The 18,403-nt window shown below is 49.5% G+C and overlaps 1 protein-coding gene across 3 annotated transcripts in view; it reads right to left on the reverse strand.

The window, feature by feature from the left end:
* Positions 1-4,254: 4,254 nt before the first annotated feature.
* Positions 4,255-18,403, reverse strand: part of PLPP4 (phospholipid phosphatase 4) — a 114,517-nt gene continuing 100,368 nt past the window's right edge. Inside the window, exons 6-7 of one of the 3 annotated variants that reach the window (XM_074374462.1) lie at positions 16,420-16,590; positions 4,255-4,729 (exon numbers count right to left, since the gene is read on the reverse strand). In XM_074374462.1, coding sequence (XP_074230563.1) covers positions 4,530-4,729; positions 16,420-16,590 — 371 coding nt within the window. In that variant the 3' untranslated portion in view covers positions 4,255-4,529. The remainder of the gene's footprint in view (positions 4,730-16,419; positions 16,591-18,403) is intronic. The other 2 variants (XM_045506555.2, XM_074374463.1) reach the window with 2 other exon arrangements.

The raw sequence follows: 18,403 nt of genomic DNA on the forward strand, positions 1-18,403 counted from the left end.
TCTCACTTTTCCATGTGTCACCTTGAGTAGGTGACCTGAACTTGATGAGCTGCCGTTAGAGGGATAATGGTGAGAAATACTAAGATGATGTGCCCATTCATTAATTCCGCAGCCTACCAAGGGCCTCCTCTGTGTCAGACCCTGGGGGCAGAACTGTGAATGAGACAGAGGGGATCCCGGCTCTCACGAGACCTACACTCTGGTGAGGGCAGAAAGGGGAAAAAAATGTATCTGTTTGCTAAAGTTGCAGTAACAAAGTACCACAGACGGGCACCTTAAACCACAGACGTGTATGTATCATCTCAGTTCTGGAGCCAGAAGTCCGAGACCAAGGCGTCAGCAGAGTGGGCTCCTTCCGAGAGCTGTGAGTGAGGGTCTGTTCCAGGCCTCTCTCCCCGGCTTGTCGATGGTCTTCCCTCTGTGGGTCTGTCTCCAAATATACCCCCCTTCTGAGAACACTGGTCATATTGGATTAGGGCTCACCCTAATGACCTCCTTTTACCTTGATTACCTCTGTAAAGACCCTCTCTCTCTATAAGGTCACAGCCTAAGGTACTGGGGGTTAGGATTTCAATACATGAATTTTGAGGGATGCAATTCAACCTGTAAGAATCTATGAATAATGTAATTGTGACATGAAGGAACTTAATAGGAAAATCTGAGAGAAAAGTAATTGCGCATGTGTGTAGGGGGGTGTTGTGAGAAGAGAAACAGAGGGCCGACATGGTGAGGGATGCTCTGAGGAGGGGGCTTCTGAGCTGAGACCAGAAGAGAAAGAGAAAGAGCCAGGCTCAGAGGAGCTGGGGTGGAGCTGCTGGGTGCAGAGGGCACAGGGATGCAGTGACAATAGACAGAAAGGAGGGAGCCCCCAGAATAGACAGAAGTCCAAACAAAAGGCCACGTATTGGGTGATGGTATATATATGCCATTCTACAAGAGGCACAACTTTAACAACAGAAAGCAGATCCAGGGCACCTGGGGCCAGAGATGGAGGAAGGCTCGGAGAGCGTAGGAGCAAAAGGAAACTTCCAGGATGGGGGAGCAGTTCTGCATCTCATGATGCTGGTGGTTCTGTAACCTATACAATAATCAAAGTTTAAAAAGCTAGGTGCTGAAAACAGGTGACATTTATTCTATGTAAACAATACCTTAATAAAGAAGGAACACAGTTATGTTGTGATCTCTTTTGTGTGAAACTTACAGGATTCAAGCCATGTTAAGTAGTTCAAAATGGAGTCACAACGGCTAATGTGAACATCCGTGTTAGTTGTTTCAAAATGTCTGCTGGAGGACTGTGAGCATCTTAGACTGGCAAACTAAGGGTGCCACCTGCGATGAGAAGTCTGATGGGCCACGTACATCACTGGAACTAAAGCCACTGTTAGAGCAAGACTCCCTCCCCAGAGGGAACTGCTGCTCCTTAAAAAGAGACCCCAGAGCCGAGCGGCTGAAAGGCTCTACTGCCGGAGGACCAACTCCACGCCGCTGGGACGGCTGTGTGCTAACTGTGTGCAATACACTCTGCGAGTCGTGAACTGAATATCCACGACGTGTCCTAGGTCTCCAGTCCCGTGACTCTTACCTGGCCTCACCGCTGGGCCCTGGGACACACACGCATGTGCACACGCACAAAGGCTTTGGCTCGAGTGGATCACGGGCTAGGAGGCAGAGGCAGATGTGGTGATGCAGGTAGGAGGCGTCACAGTAGCTTAGGTGAGAGAAGGTGACAGAGGGTGGCAACAGTGAAGCTGGGGAGAGTGGGTAAGTGAGGAGTGGTTCCGTCACAGGAAACGCCTAGGATCTGGGTTTCAGTGGATGAGTCCACAGTGGCCCCACAGTACACAGAACACGGCACTGGCTGAAAGATCAACCAAAATGAAACATTATCATTTCCGAGACCCCTCCTCCCGGAGTAGAGGACACGCTAAGAACAGCCCCGCAGAGCGGTCTCCTCTCTAAGCTGTCCCTCGGGGAGAAAGGGAGGCGGCCGCAGGGCTCATGAGGATCACTTGTGAGTGTTCACTGGATTCCGGGTCCTCCTTCCCCAGGGTCTAATTCAGGAGCTCGGGGGCAGCACCCGGGAATCAGTCATCAGATGAACAAGGAAACCACCCTGGCCCCGTGTGCATGTGACCTGAGGACCTGGGGAAAGGGAACAAGGAAAAACGCTGGGACTCTCCCTTCCAAGCCCCCTTACCTCTGCGGCTGGCCACAGGACAGGTCCAGCCGGCGTAGATGGATTCCAAGCAGGTTCACTCCGTGAGGGCAGAAGAGTCTTGCATATCACAGCTCTCAGGCTGGGCTCTGTTTGCGCTGTCTGCCACCTGCTTTGCCAAAGAGAATGAGTCAGTAACCTCTCACATCCAAAAAAGACCAGGGGCTGGGGAACAAATCCCTCTATTCTTGGCCATTTTATTAGTGCATTGCAACGTTACATTTCCTTCACCTTAATAGAGCATGAAATTAAAATATACGGATCCACAAAAACACCTGCCTTTTGTGAACCAGCTCAAACTGTTAATTATGTCTCCTAAGGATCCTGCCATGCACTTCGTGTTATTAAGTCCTTTGTAATTTAATTACAATTTAATGAGAGCTTTACATAGCCTCTCCTAGGCCTTTCAATTTAATCATCAGCATTAACAATGTTCTATTCTTTGTTATTTTTCAGAGTCCTTCCATTTATCTTTAAATGTAAGTATTTATATTAAATTTACATTCCATGGTCCAGAATTTTAAAGCCATCATTAACTGAAGGGTAACTCATTTTCAGCCTGTTTGCTATGCGGTGTATGGGTAAAACTAGAATCAAAGTATATGGGCTACATGGGGTGAGGTTTTTTTGTTTGTGATTTTTTTACCAGTAGGTAGCAAAGGATCCTCTTCCTGCCGTTTCACTACTGACTTTATTTTGAAAATTACGGAATTTTTAGTTAAATCAGAATATTGTTTAGATTTCTAAATTGTCTATGTATTTTGGCTCTGGATTTAAAATTATACCTTATGAATGTCTATGATTTAGCTTTTAAAGTATCTCACACGTGTTTTTAAATTTGCTTGCGAGGGTAACTGCTGCAATTTAAAAATATCTTGACTTTGGACTGATGTCAATTCAAGACTTCCCCTCCCCCGACCCCACAGCAGGATGGTCGCTCCGTAGCTCGGTGCCCACGCAGGTTTGGAAGGACCACAGCTGGAGAGGGCTGCACTGGGGCCCATCTGACAAGGTCTTTACAAAGGGGGACATGCACTCCCTGGGCTGAGCCCACAGAGGAGACGGCTGATCAAAGACACCCTGATGGTTCTAAGTGGCACGCCCAGCGCAGAGCTTCTCAGGGGACCACTTACACAGCCACTCGAGTCTTTCCAAACGCAGTCTGTTACCTGATCTGCTGGCAAGTGACAGTCCTCTGACATCAAAGATGCGCCCCTTCACAGCAGGCTGAGGAATCTGGAGAACCTCTTGGTGCATCTGATCAGAACTGAACGAAGGGACGCTCACGGCTTTGAAAAGAACAAGCTGGAAAAGGAGCGGCGTGCTCTGCACCCAGGCTAAAACCTGTCCTGGACTGGCAGCCTTCAAACAATGTGAAGAGCTGAGCCAGACACAGCGTATTCCTGATTCTGCTCTGGCACCTTCTGCCGGAGCCCTATCACGCTGAAATGCCGCCTGCCAGACAGGAATGGGAACATGCTGCTGCTTGAAGAAGCCTCTGAGCACTGGGATCCTAAGGGGGAAGACCTCCCACCCGGAGGGAGGCTGCTGCTCACCTGCAGCATCACCCAGCCGTTCCCGTGAGAGGATATGGTACCCATGAGCCCTCAGAAAACCACAGTGACCTACCCCCCAAGCTTGGCAGTCAGGCACCTTTATTTTCACCGTGTTTGGCGGAAGCCTACTTGTGAGGTTATTCATCTCATTTCCTTCTGGATTCAGTGACCTCAACAGCCCTAGACATACTAAGGCTGCGGCTCTAAGCTGCAACTCCATTTCAGACTCACATGCTCTGAGGGGCTGACTGTTCATTCTGGAAGGTTCTCCACCTTTGGCCCCAAGCTCAGCACCTAGAATGGCTACACTCAGAGCTGGCTTTGGGCCGGCTCCCCACCCTGGCTGCAGACCGGTATAAAACTCCTTCATCCCTGTATGACCTTTGTGTGCTGAATGGCCAACATCACGTCTCCAGGTGGGAGTTTTTATTATGTTTTACAACCATGAAAACACAGGACGGAGGCTGTGACAGCAAACCTTTCAGACAGAGGAATCGACCAAGATGCACCCGCCCACCCTTACAGCCCCCTTCCACACGTCTCTCAGAGAATGTTCCTGGGTCCTTCCTTCGCAAATTCAGGAGGGTTGAAAGTAGACATTTAAAGTAGCAGGAACACCGTCGGCAAAATGGAAGCAGAAGATAACTTTGAGAAAGAACTGATGAGAAACACAATACAGAAAACCTCTTCTCTGGTGTTACGAGGTCGGGGTGGAAGAGTGTGCCCTGGGCTCAGCGTCCATCCTCCCGAGGTCCGGGTCATACGGGGCCCTCGGTGACCCCCTCCAGGGGCAGGCTGGGGGCGCTGTCGGCTGGGGGCCTCTCGTCTTTCTTCAGCGAGGTCGGGACTCGGAGACTGACATAGGGTTTGTGACAAGCTGTGTTGGCCAGAGGAGGGTAGTGCTGTCTGTAGCAAATGTAGGCAAAAATGAGGCCAATGACTCCGCCAACAAAAGAATCTGGGAGGAAAGAGCAAAACCAGGAGAAATGCCTTACGATTCGTTCAAATGTGGCCAGTTATGTTTTCCAGAAAGCATTTTTCCTACCGGTTCCAATGACTGGCTTGCTTGTTGGACCCCCTGAAAGACCAAAGGGAAGAGAGACCACACTGGAGGTATAAATCTTGGTGCCCTCTGCAAACTCATCATTTCTAGAACTTAAACACTCCTTTTAAGTGTGTACTTGATTCTCCCTTCTCTATAAAATATGCATCTGAGCATGGCACAAACTCAGATTTGCATTCTTGATTTTGAAAATCAATTCTGAATTCTGGAAGAAGAACTCCAGCCATCTCTAGGGGATCTAAATGCCCTCAGGGGCTGTGATTTCTTTTTCTTTCGCGAGTTCCTACTAGAGTCCTGCAGTCTTGCCGGTGCACCACAGAAACCCTGCAGGCGCACCGGTCTCTCCCCCGCAGTAAGTGACTTCCCAGGGATGAATGACGCTTCTGAGTCACAAAGTGAATAAAACATTTTATAACACAGTAGGATTGGCTGACTCAGCAGACCTAGTGGGAGGGGCCAATCCCTCCAACAAACCAGAGGTTTCATCGCGTGAGGAGGGTAGACAAGGCAAGGGAGGGTGTCTGCAGGCCAAACAGGCCCCTCTCCACGGCACGGCCCCTTGCATTCAAAGAGGGCATTCAGCTGGTGCCCAACAGAGACCCCATGAAAGCAGCCCACCCCAAAACCCCTCATTCTGTGTGAGTGCGTGTGTGCACATGTGCCCTTTAAACAGTGTCTATGGGTTATTCTTGCCAAAACGATGACAAAGCAATGGGAACCCTCCCTGACAAAAGCAACTTGGAACCCTTGCAGAGGCCCCTGCCAGCCTGAGCGGTCATTCTTAATTTGAGGGTTTCCACGGTCATCTTCATAATCTTGTTGAATTGCCCACATCTGCTATGGGCCGTAGCCTCAGCCCATTTTACAGAGGAAATTCAGGCTCAGAGAGGCCCACAGAGCTCTCCACAGCCACACCCCTTGTCAATGACAGAGCTGGACTTGAACCCTGGGGTCCTGACTCTGCACCCGCGCTGCTCCTTGGGCTGTTCTCACACCCTGGCACGTTCATTCCAGGCTTTCTGATATCCCAGCTTTCAGAACACGGCATGCACTTGGGGTTCAGGTGAGGAGCAATGGCTTTGCTTAACTGATCAGCGCCCAGGATGGTACATTTCCAGATACTTCCCAGTACGCAACACACTGCGTACAGACCTCGTTTAAGTCACAAGCTGACCCTTCTGGGTCTCCTGCAAGGGAGTCTGGGGTGGTCATCAAGGAAATTTATCTTCCAAGAAAACAAACTGTTCAACACTGAGATTTCTTCATTCCAGGTATCAGTCCTTTCGTTATATAGGTATCCTGGCTCCCTCTAGAATAACCGGGATCATTTCTGAGGGAGGGGGACAATATTTTGGTATTTTATTACCTTTTGAAGAATTGCTTCTACCTTCAGCATTTTTCCTAGACTAACAGCAAAATGTTTAATAGTTCTGTAATAAATAGCTTTAAGCTATTTTAAATAAATTTGGCAATTTAGTACATGTAATTTTATTTGTAAATAGCTGCCAAGCAGGTAAGGAACATAGGCATTTCTGTGATGGCAGCATGAAACCCACTGTGTGCAGACCAAGTGCCCAGCCACCACTCTGGAGCCTGGAGTGGGGACAAGCAGCTAGTGATGGTTCTTCAAGGGTAAATAGATGAGGTTATCCTCCCAATCAACATCCTTCCCGTTGCTCTTAGGGACTTGACTTCAAGGCTACACACCTAGTCCTGTCAAGCCCCACAGCCATCTCCAGCCCCCAACTCTACAGCAGCCACTGTCTTCCCTTCTATTCCTCCACAAAGCTTGCTTCTACAGCCTTCTTCCCCTTCCTACAAATGCTGCTCTAATCCTGGGCATCCCTTCCCTTCATCCCCTCGCCTATTCAATTTCTACTCATCCTGTGGAACTCAACTTGACATCCTTGTGCAACGATGCCTCACCCGACTTCCAGACTAGGCCAGGTCTCCCAGGTACACACTTTCATTATCCCCCGTGGGATCAGAACGGCAAATAATGCCGAACTGTTTGATTATTAATGTTTAACGTGGGACTTAACTCCACGCGGGTATGGGCTGTGTCTATCTCATTGGCTGTTGACTCTTCAACACCTGGAAGAGCACTCTGCTCACCTCGCGCAGAATTAAGCTGGTGGAGGGAAGCGGATGAATAAATATAAGCACAGTAATCGGGGGCTAGATTCCTGCCCCTGTCCTGTGGTGTCCTGTGTGGGCCCCGTTCCCCTCTCTGGGCTTCGGTTACCCCATCAGAAACATTTAAGAGCACCGAACAAGTCCATGGCAGCTACAGGCCTTCCCACATAAGTGTTCTAGGAATTTGATTTCCAGGGTCAGCCTACGGAGACCAGCTTTCAGATCACCTGGAAACTGCACCAAGGCATATTCAGAAAGTGGGTCATATCTTTGGGATAAAAACATCACTTAGAAACAAAAGTCATTCTAACTGGTCAAAGAGAAAGACTGAGTCATTGTGGCTACTTCTCTCCATAGGAGCTCAACACGGTGAGACCGTGTGGCCGCCACCAGCAGAAAGGCAGACAAAACACATTAGTGGCCGCTCAGCCCTGGTGAGTAGCCACCAAGGTAGGAGGGGCGGGGAGGACCATCTGAGAGACAGCAGAGAAACCCAGGGGCCCATCCTGCTCCCAGTACAGGCACCTGGGGCCAAGGTAAGGTACCCAGCACCTACTCTCAACCCTGAGCCAAGAATCCTCCAAGCTGAGGGGTCCTCAAAAAAGACCCTGCAGCCCCCAGCAGGGCAAGTGTCTGCACTTCTGAGCCTCAGTTCCCCAGCTCCCAAACAGAGATCTCAAAATCCACGCCACTGAGTTGCGACAAGGATTCAATGAGACCTGCTTCTAAAGATTATGTCCCAGGGCGTGCCACAAAATAAGACCTTCAAGTACAGTGTTTAAAAAATAGTCCCAACTGTTCTTCTGTTCCTCTCCGGAACTACTGGGGACTTTCTAATCCTTCCGCATCCTTCTCTTCACATAGCAACTCAGCAGTCTAGACTTCTCAGCTCTTTTGTGTGGCCAAACCTTCACAGCATTTTAAATAAACATCTCATGAACTTAAAAAAAATGAGTCACCCAAGACATTAAAAAAGTAACATGCACTGTGACTTCCTGAGCGGGGCCATGAGGCATTATTACTGCGATTAGAGCGAGTCCCTCAAACTGAGCGGCTCTTCACATGGCCGGTGGCCAGCAGCCTGTGACGTAAGCCAGGGCTTTTCTTGTTCAAGGTCTTAGACTCGCACTGTAGTTTTGTTTTCCCAATAACCCCAGAGAAGAGCCCCATGGGGCATTATTTTTATTGAAATCTGAAATGATCCAGGACATCTGCATTTGAGCCACTGACGACTGAACAGACCAAACCGCAAAACCTACAAATAATGCCATTTGACTTTCTATTTTCTGTGACAAAGCATTTTATTAGGTGCCTCATTGACCAAAAGACATCAAATCATTCCAAGTACATGTTCCCCAGGCTTCCTGATGCAGCTGCAAGGGAGAGACTGGTGACTGCTGCCAACACTGTTTTCCCATTTAATGGAATGAGTAAAAAGTGGTACCGTAGGTGCCGCCAGAGTTATCAGAAGCAGCCAGGGCAATGAGAGGTCTAGCGAAGGCGCCTTTTCGGCAGAGTCATTCGGGGCTTTGTTTATTACAAAGGTGCTGAACAAGATTTAAAAAATGACTTACTTTATGACCGAGAATGTCATCAAGTGCCTCATGTGGACGACTGTCACTTGGATGAAATCACATTCACATCCTGCAGAGTGTGTGCTGGCAAGGAAGGCTGGCAGGGGACAAGGAGGCCTTTATTAGGGAAAAAACTACTTGGGACTGACTTCATCCCAAATAAAGCAGCGTGGGACTGAAGGGTTCCCACAGGGGAATATGTGGATCTCAGTGTCCCCAAGTACATAATGCCACAGTCTCCTCACTCAGCACTGATGTCATTCACTCATCACGTATATTGTACGGGGATCAGGCATCAGGAGTGAGGCCCGATCTTAGGGCACGAGGCTGAACAAAACAGACATGCTCCCAGTCCTAGGGGGCAAGACAGACACTGAAGAGTGACAGCCTTATCAGGGAGCTACAGCTGTCACACGCGCCATGAAGGAGAAGGCGGGTCTGTGAGGTCGGCCAGTCAAGTGGCCAGGCTTGTCTGGACCAGGGGGTTTTCGCTGGGACAAGCCCCACAGGCCAGCCCTGCAGGACTGGCAGGTGTGAACCAAGGGGACTGGGACGTGGAGGCAGGGAGGGCAGCACAATTGTCCAGGCAGAGGAGGGAAGGGGCGTGGCAAATTCAAGAACTGGGAAGCCCATCTTCTACCAGTGAAGTGGTGTCTTTGTAATTTTACAGGACATTAGTTGACCGAGTTTCTGGCGTGGGCGGGAGAAGAAGGTTTTCCATATTCCCTGAGGCTCTGTTGCACCCTCAGCCTGGACCAGGGGCCCCATTGGCTCTCTGGGCTGCCATAGATGCACCCTTCTCAGCCCCTACTTACCAAGGGGGGCGCTGACTCCCTCTTAGCTGCCTCACTCACCTGCGTTTCCCCAGAGCCCCACAGCTATTATTTAGTAAATGTTCGGTGAACTGAGATGCACTGAAGAACAGACACCACCAGCCACAAAATTTCCACGAGAGGGGAAATTCAGAGGGAAAGAGAGGAGATTCATGGCTGCCCGAGCCTGGGTGAATGGGGCATGACAATTTTCTGCAATTAGATAGTGGTGATGGTTGCACAACTCTGATTATACTAAAAACCATTGAATTGTTCACTTCAAAGGAAAGAATTTATGAATTATGAGTTATAAATTATACCTCAATGAAGCTATTCAAAAAGGAGGGTTAAAATCAACACCAGATGGGCTCCAGTGATAGTGGAAAGAGCGCTAGACTTTAAATCAGGCAGCCTAGATTTGAATCCTTACCTGTAAAGGGTGCATAGCCCCACCCCCTTCTCATGAGGTCAAAGGACAGGAAAGGATCCCACAGAGTCTGGTCGACTGAAGTGCCAGTACCTACCAGCCCTGCTCTCCTGCTCTGGCACAAATAAGCAGAAAGGCTTCTGAAGATGTGCTGTCAAGTCCCTGAGAGGAACACATCCCTCCCTGTCACCATGGCAACATCCAGCATCACTGAGCTGGTCTGACATGGGACCTTGGATGCCTTGGGCTCTTATGGGGCCAAGATCCTAGGGTAGGTAAATACCAGCTCCAGAAAACTCAACCACCCCGCATGACTGTTTCTGTTCTTTTTATCCTACTACTAATGAAGCTTCCTGTTTTTGTGACTTTGAGTTTCCATAAGAGAACTTATTTAGCACAAAGGATGCACGATCTACCCGGGACACTGTAAGCTGGAAGGGCAGCGCCACATCTGTCCACCTCACTACGGTGCCTCCATCAGAGAATGTGTCTGGCACACAAGTACAAGAGACATATGAATGAATGAATGAAAGAATGAACATTTAAAGTTTAATTTGTTTTGTTCATTTATAAAGAAAAAGAACTTTCAAAGAATAAGAGTAATTTTAGTAAAACCCATATATAGAAAAAATAATAGTAAGAAAGAAATATAATTTTGTCAAAATCATTCATTCATTCCACACTTATTTGTTGAACACTGTTACGCATAATGAATGTCGCCCCTTTCCCCAAAGATATGCTGAAGCCCTAACCCCCAGAACCTCAGAATGTGACCTTATTTGGAGTCAGAGTCTATACAGAGATAATCAAGTTAAAATGAGATCATTAGTATGGGCTCTGAAACAATATGACTGGCGTCCGTATGGAAAGGGGAAATTGGGACACAGAGACGGACACATACAGAGAGAAGACGATGTGAAGAAACAGAAGGAGAGTACCACGAGACGATGGAGGCAGAGCTTGGCATTACACTTCCATAAACCAAGGTACATCTGAGGCCAATGAAGCCAGAAGAGGCAAGGAAGAATCCTTTCCTTCCAGGTGTCAGAGGGAGTGTGGTCTGGCTGAGCCCTTGATTTTGGACTTCTGGCCTCCAGAAATATGAGGTGATTTCTATTCCTCTAAGCCACTCAGTTTGTGGATGTTTGTTTCAGCCACCCTAGGAAACTGACACAAGTACCTATTACGTGCCATGCCAACAAAAGAGACACAAATCCCTGCCCACGAGGAGATTTTATTCTAGTGCCAAGTACAGCAAACTACGTGAACTGTTCACTTACATATTGTCTACACATATAGCTGCTTTCACACCACGAGAGTGTGGGAATGGGCTGCAATTTCAACAGGGGGGTCACCACAAGGTGTCCTCACCTGAGCTAAGTAAGATAAGGAGTGGGGAAGGAAACAAGTCACATCCACATCTGAGAGAAGAGCATTCCAGACACAGGAAGAGCCAGTGTAAAGGCCCTGAGGTGGGAAGGCGCTGGCATGAACAAGGAGGGGCAGTGGAGATACTATCCGAGAGGCAGGACCTGAGGGACCAGGTCTCATAGCCAGTTCAGGACCTGGGCTTTGATGCTGGCTGCTACAGGGAGTCACTGGGGGTTTTAGCAGAGGAGTGGCACCACAAGGGATACAGACTTAAAGGCTCATCCTGGCTGCAGTGTGAGAGGAAAAGGGGGAAGGAGGGAGACTGGCAGTGAGGCTTCAGCAATAATCCAGGGAACAGGTGACGGTGGTTTGGACTAGAGCAGGAAGAGGAAGTTGGATTCTGGAAATATTTGAAGGTAGAGCCAATAGGAGAAACCATAGAAAACCACAGAAAGCAGAGAGAAGAAGTCCCTCGAGTGAAATGAAGCAAGGTTGTCAGTGAGACTGGGGAGCAGCCAACACCCATCTTCCCTGGGGACTAAGCCACGGGGAAAGGCCAGGGCAGAGGGCCGAGGGCAGAGGGTGGCGAGCCTGGCTGAGAAAGCTTCTCTTGAGGCCCCAAAGCTCCCTGTCCAGAGAGTTCTGATGGAGGGGGTGACCTGGGGCTGCAGACGGCTCCAGCCCTCCCACAGGGATGCCCTGGGGATGAAGGCAGAGATGGGCGGCCTCATAGGCAGTCAAGGCTCAGAGGTTCCCAGACCCTGAGCAGCACTTGGCAGCAGACGATACACGTGAATGCAGAGCCCAGCACATGGGGCAGCCGACGGTGGAGGGAAGGCGAGGGGAGGCCAGTTCACTCAAGACGGAGGCTATCATTGGGAAAACCTTAGTACTTTTGTTCTGTGTAAGGCTGGTGGGCTTCTGGTGGGAGCAATAATATAGTTCTAAGGGCTCCTTTTCAGGTCACTTCATTTAGAAAATCTAGAGATTGCTTCTGATGGCCTCAGGGAGGCCTGGTGAACAGCGTGTGCCGCTGAACTGGGTGTGTGCCTGGGGGGAGAGGGGTGAGTCAGGAAGAGGCGGGGAGGGAGCAGCCTCTGCCTGGCTTTTCAGTGTGGCTCATGGAAAGTCAGGTGCAGTGCCCCCGTCCCCAGCCACCCCACCTGCAGGGTTGACAATCTCCTGGAGCCTGAAAACTAAATTCCTTTCCCATCACAGCCCCTTCGCAGCCCAGTCAGGGGAACCAGGATGGCAGTGGCACCATCTTGACATTTCAGCCCAGTCAAACACGGCGTCTGTGACTGGGACGGGTGCTTCCCAACCTCCCGCTGGGTGGAAACAACCAACCTGCTTCCTCCCTAGAGACCCATTTTTCTGGATTACAGTCAGAGGGAGATGCTCTTTCTTATGATGAAACACTACATAAGGCACCCGGGGCTGCTTAAAATGACCTATCATTAGAGAAACCAGTGTTGGTTAGAAGTTTACCCAAAAGCCGGAGTCATATAAGGAAAGCCTGGGTCCAGATACAGGGATCTGAGGGCAAGGGAGCTCGTTATCTCACCCCTTCATGGAGACAACAACACGCTCCTGCTACTTCCATCTCTAACTTGCCACTGACGGAAACCATAAACACACGAGACTATGAATCAAGGCAGAAGAGGGTTCATGAGATGCTCTGCTCTTTCTGTGCATTATCCTCTAGAGGTATTCTCCCCAGCGGGGAATTCCACAAGTTTTAATACTGAAAACATATAGTTCATCACAAAGGTTAAGCATCTTTGTGAAGCGCTGGCTTTGCAGTTGGCATCACCCATGGAACTCTCCAGTTCCCTTCTGACCCGAAAGCCAGCATGTCACAAAGATGTGGAGAACCTCAGCCACACACAGGTTTATTATCCACCCAGCGGTGTTTATTTCTGAAGAAGTCCTGCCAAATGTTTCACTGCCCCTCCAGATCGTAGCCTGTGCCCTTCATTTTCCTCACTTAATCAAACGACATACTTGTGAATTTGGAGAGGAATTCAGAAAGCAGAAAAGACCAGAAGGGTGTCGACTACAGGAAACCACCATGACACTGAACAGAGCAAGGCATCTGAGATTATGGGCTATTTACTGGATATGAATATGTAATCGAGTAATTGGATATACTTCCACACTGGGCACAGTTGCTTAAATCAAAATTGAAATGGAGTCATAAAAATCTCATAATACCAATGTTGTTAGCTAAAGTCTATAATGAGAGGGACTTGGGTTTCGCTGCTGCCTCTGGGGCTCCACATGAATTCTCATTATGATGGATAGTCCCCGCCCACGGTCACCGGGCAGCTCAGTCCACCAAAGAAAACCAACAAGTCATTCATCTCCGTCAGACATCCTGCCTCGCCACCTATACAGCAGTCCAAGGCCTCGCCATCCGTCCCCTTCTCCAAGCTGGAAACCTTGGCGGCCTCCTTGATGACTCCCTTGATAACTGAGCATTGAATGAGCAAAATTTTACACTCATTGAACATTGCTGCTTAATGTGTAACGAGCGGAAGAAAGATGGGGCTGAGTGTGGCGTAGGTCAGGGTTCCTCAACCTCAACATTTGAGGCTGCGTAAGCCTTCATTGTGGGGGAGGTGCTACCTGGTACTTTGTAGGATGTTAATAGCATCCCTCGCCTCTAACTCACTAGATGCCAGTGGCAACCCAACTGATGAAAACCAAAAAGATGTCTCCAGACATTGCCGAATTCCCCTGGGAGGTTCGGTTGCCCCCATTGGGACCACTGGTATACACAGTGACAGACGGCCCCATCAAGAGGGATTTAGGTTAAAGTGCCGCCTGCCTCAGAGCCCATTAGAGGATCCAAGGAAAGGCACCTTCCTCTCCTGGCTGACCCCGGGGCACAAACTGAGCCGACGTTGGCACAGCTGAATGGGTGCTTGGGCCACATCCGTGACCTGTTCCAGCTGATGCGCATTCAGTCTGGGCCGCAGGAGTCTACCATGATGTGATTTTGGTTTGCCCTCCAAGTACGGCCCTACACGTCACTGAACATGCACTCTCCTTCTCTGCTTTGCCCACCGGCCCACAGAGCATTCATATCCTCCCTGCACGGCTCCAGCTCCTTTCTGTGCCACTTGCACAGGGTGGGGCTGAGGTCCCGTTGCCAGCGGGCCTTGAGTGCACGCGCTGCAACGTAAGCCCTCCATTTCCCCAAAGCCAACAGCTGTGAGTCTTCATTCTTCCATGATGCACCAGCCACAGCTCAGTAATGAGCTACAAAACTGGTTGGGACCAAGAGTATTTAAGCGAGGCCAAACCCATGTCTTAGTTTTCAGGACAAGATCACCACACAAAGGCTCTTACTCTCTTCCAAGATAGGGCCAAAATCTCTTCAACTCTGAAACCCTTAATGCTTTCTCAGATCCAAAGTGGCCGAATCAAAGTGGAAACCAGGGATCCATTACTTACAGATAGACCATGTTCCAAAGCATGTCCGCCTCTCAGTCAGTGGTTTGGGAAACTCAACACATCATTCTTCACAAATGATGCATGAAGCAACGATACCGGTTTGCATTTGCGCGATACGTTTTCATTTACAAAGTCCACTCAGATCCGTTATTTCATTCAGTCTGTGAAAGAGCTCTGGGAAATACTGGGGGATTATTGTTCCCACGTTCAGAAGAAGAAAGTACAGTCTGCAAGGGATACGTGAGAAGCAGCCCATAAAATGCCATCCAGCACATAACAGCCCTCATGGGGAAGTGCTCTAAGCACACGGGCAGCTGAGTCTTCTCGAAAATATTCCTAGCTCCAAGGGTGCGGTGGGTATCCACGCCCTTGTGGTCCTGGCTCAGCAATTCCCTCCCTGCTCCCCTCTCATGAAATAGCTTCAGATTATCCAGAATTTCATCCAAATCACTGGATGGAGCAGAGAACAAGGGAGGGCTCAGGGTCCGGCCTGATGGGCCTCTACTACCACCCCCATCAGGCGGGCCTCAAGACCCCATCAGTGCTTGCTGCCGCCACCTGTCCAGACCATGCATCAGCCCTCTTTCCCCTGTACCCTTCACCCCCCAGGCTGAGGCTGCTGCTAAAGGCTCATGACACCCAGAGTGTGGGTTCCAGGATGGCAGAGGGTGGAGCTGAAGCCAGGGAAGGAACAGGAGATGCTGAGAAAATGCTGGGGGGAGCAGGAGGCTCCAGAAGAAGATGGGGAGAATGCGCCCCCAGCTAGGAGCCCCTCTTGCCTCTGGCCTCAACTGTTGCCTCACTACCACTGGACCAAACATCAGGAAAGAGGTGAGAAGAGGGTGGTCCCACAGGCAGCTGGCTGCAGAGACAGAGAACGGGGAGGAGGGGAGTGGTGCCTGGTGACAGCAGAAGGGCAGGAAAGGAAGAGGAGATGCAGCCACAGACCAGCTGAGGAAGGCCTTTCGTCCTGGGAAGCAGGATTTAGGCACATTTAACTCAGTGTGTTTGCTGAGAGCTCTCCACGGTGCTTCCCGGACTTCATCAGAATGAGCGGATTGACTTGTTAACAATTCAGAGTCCTGCCCACTGCTCTAGACCTGCCCCCAAGGGTCCAGCTCCTAGCTTCGATTGGCCTGACCAAGGTGGTCTGAGGATCTACTTTTGAGAAACACAACCCTAGGCCCTGCGCTCCCAGAGGCCACACGCCCTGTGGACATTGCCTCTGTCTCTGCTCCCTTTTTGCTGTGGCAGGTTCAGGCAGGCTGTGAGCTGCAGAGGAACATGGCATGGTTTAGTTTTATTCCAGGAACAAGCCCCTCACTTGTTTGCGTCATCCTGACTTTGCACAGATACATACAGGTGAGCTTCACTCCAGCCCTGCCGTGGCTGCTGGCATCCAACCCTGGGCCAGACATCTCCTTTGGAAGAGCATCCGTGGGGAGAAACATGTCGTTGTGGGATGGATGTGAGATGTGAAAGGAGCCAACAACCATTTGGCACCAAGTCTGAGGATGGAGGCAAGGGACCCAGCAGGGAAGTCATATCAGAGTCTACGACGGAGGGCCCGCCATCCTGGCAGGACGGAGCGGTCCCCTTGGGCATGTCCAGCGAGGGCAGTGTGAAGGTCAGCGCTCACCTGAACAGGCGTATTTTCTTTCACATTGTGTCTGCTCTGTCATTTCAGCCTACTCTGGTTTCTCACAGTGGGCACTCCATTCTCCCCAGATAGGTGCACGTCTCCCCTTCCCTGCAGGAGAGTGGCAGACGGTGTGAGGACCAGGTGGCCCCCGGGCAGGAACTCACCTTGCCAGTGATGCTTGTAGTCGCACATGCGGGACAGGGCGATCATCATGGCGCAGTACAGGGGCAGGATGGCAGCACAGAGCCGCCAGCTCTTCCCCCGCCCGCTCTCAGTGAAGCAGTGCAGCTTGCCAGCCAAGTAGAACGTCGTGAAGCCAAGGCCTGAAAAGGCAACTGCAGAAGAGAAACCGCAGGTGTTACCCTAGCAGGTGGTAAGCGACAGGGACAACGGGCATCCTGAGCATCCTGTCTGCCATCCTGCACACCCCCAGGGGCCAAGGCCACGTTGGCACCAGGCACCATCCAATCTGTCCTCTCACTAGAACCACGCTGGGATGAATCTTTCCACAATGAGAACGACCTTCCAGGCTTACATGAGATCAAAATCTATACTATTTCTTTCATTCATTCATTCATTCATACAAACAGTGATTTAACGGGTATGTACTCTGTGCTAGACAGGCACAATTCTAGGTTGAAGGCAATAAAAAGATACATCAGAGGCTGTCTCTGGTCTCAAGGGACTCACGGTCGGTTTGAAGGACATGGCCAAGCTAATAGTTTTACTACAATGTGTTGCATTCTATGTGTTGAGTTCTTTTCTAAGAAAAAAAGGGCACAAAAAAAGGAACAAATGACTGTGATGGTGCCTTCGATTTCAAGGGTTGGGGAAAGTACGTGATTTTTGGCGTGGAGACACTCACTAAGGTGGGACCAGCAAATGCTGTGGAGGAATGAGTTTAACAGAAAAGCCAGTGATGACAAATTCCTTATTCTCTCTTAGAAATGACGGTTATTAATTTTTAGAATTGCAAAGACAATTCATGGCTGTGCTTAAATCCATTGTCAAAAGTATGGAGTCCCGTGTAGTGTGTAAGCTGCAAGCTTTTCATTGTCAGGTTTAAAACATACTTGAACTCTGTGAGATTTAAGGTGGGTCTTCTGCGGGCTTAGAACAACGGTCCTAAACCCTGGCCACACACGGAGTCACCTTTAAAACCTAGGAAGTTTTCAGAAATACTGGTAGTCAGGTCTCATTGTCAGACTTTCTGCTGGACCCTGGTGGTGTGTGTGTGTGCGCGCGTGTGTGTGTGTGTGTGTGTACTCCCCAGGTGATTCTAACACAGCCAGGAGCAAGTTTAAATGCTTTTGTTGAAGGCAGGGGCTACAGTTCCCACCTTCTCTGGCTTCCAGCCTATTCGAAACTTTCCTCTTGATGAGAACACACTCCTGACGGGCAGAGCTCCTGGGTAACCAGCCCACACAGTGATTTGGTGGAATGGGTCTAATGCCAGGAATCCAAGGACTTTAAGAGACTGACTGAGCCTCATCCTGAGCAGCAGCCTGGGAATCAGCGAGCTTGTCACACACACAGAACCTCAAGTCCGCCCTGGACCCACTGAGTTAGAACCCGCATTTCACAAGATCCACAATGAGCTGTGTGCATCCTGAAGTCCGAGGAGGCCTGGCCTAAACACATTCATCCTCTTTATATGACACCCCTGCCAGTTCATCTTCAGGAAATAATACAAAACTATGGGGAAATCTAGAACATACCCTGCTCAGAGCTTTTTACAATTATGGGAAAATGTAAATACAGGGGCACAGAGAAGCACACTGGGATATTTCCATTCAGTGGATTATGATGCAGCCATGGAAATTATCCTGATTCTGTAGCACTACAGACAACACTTAGGACACACAATGTTAAGTGAAAAAGCAGGATGCTAAACTGCAGGTTCAACATAATCATGGTTGTAGCGCATGGATGTGAGTAACTGCAACTTTCGTAAGTTATCACTGATAATGATGTGTCTTCTTAAATGCGATTCCTCCCAGAATGAACACAGGCTTATGCCAAAGTAGAACTTTCTCAGCAATCAAATTAAACAAGGCAGAAGAGTACTTTTTGTTTTTGTTTTTAAACAGAATATTAAGCTAGGGTTATCTCAGGAATAAGAATGAAGCACTTAAACATTTCTGAATA

The sequence above is a fragment of the Camelus bactrianus genome, chromosome 11 (genome assembly GCF_048773025.1).
Source record: "Camelus bactrianus isolate YW-2024 breed Bactrian camel chromosome 11, ASM4877302v1, whole genome shotgun sequence".
NCBI lineage: Eukaryota > Metazoa > Chordata > Mammalia > Artiodactyla > Camelidae > Camelus > Camelus bactrianus.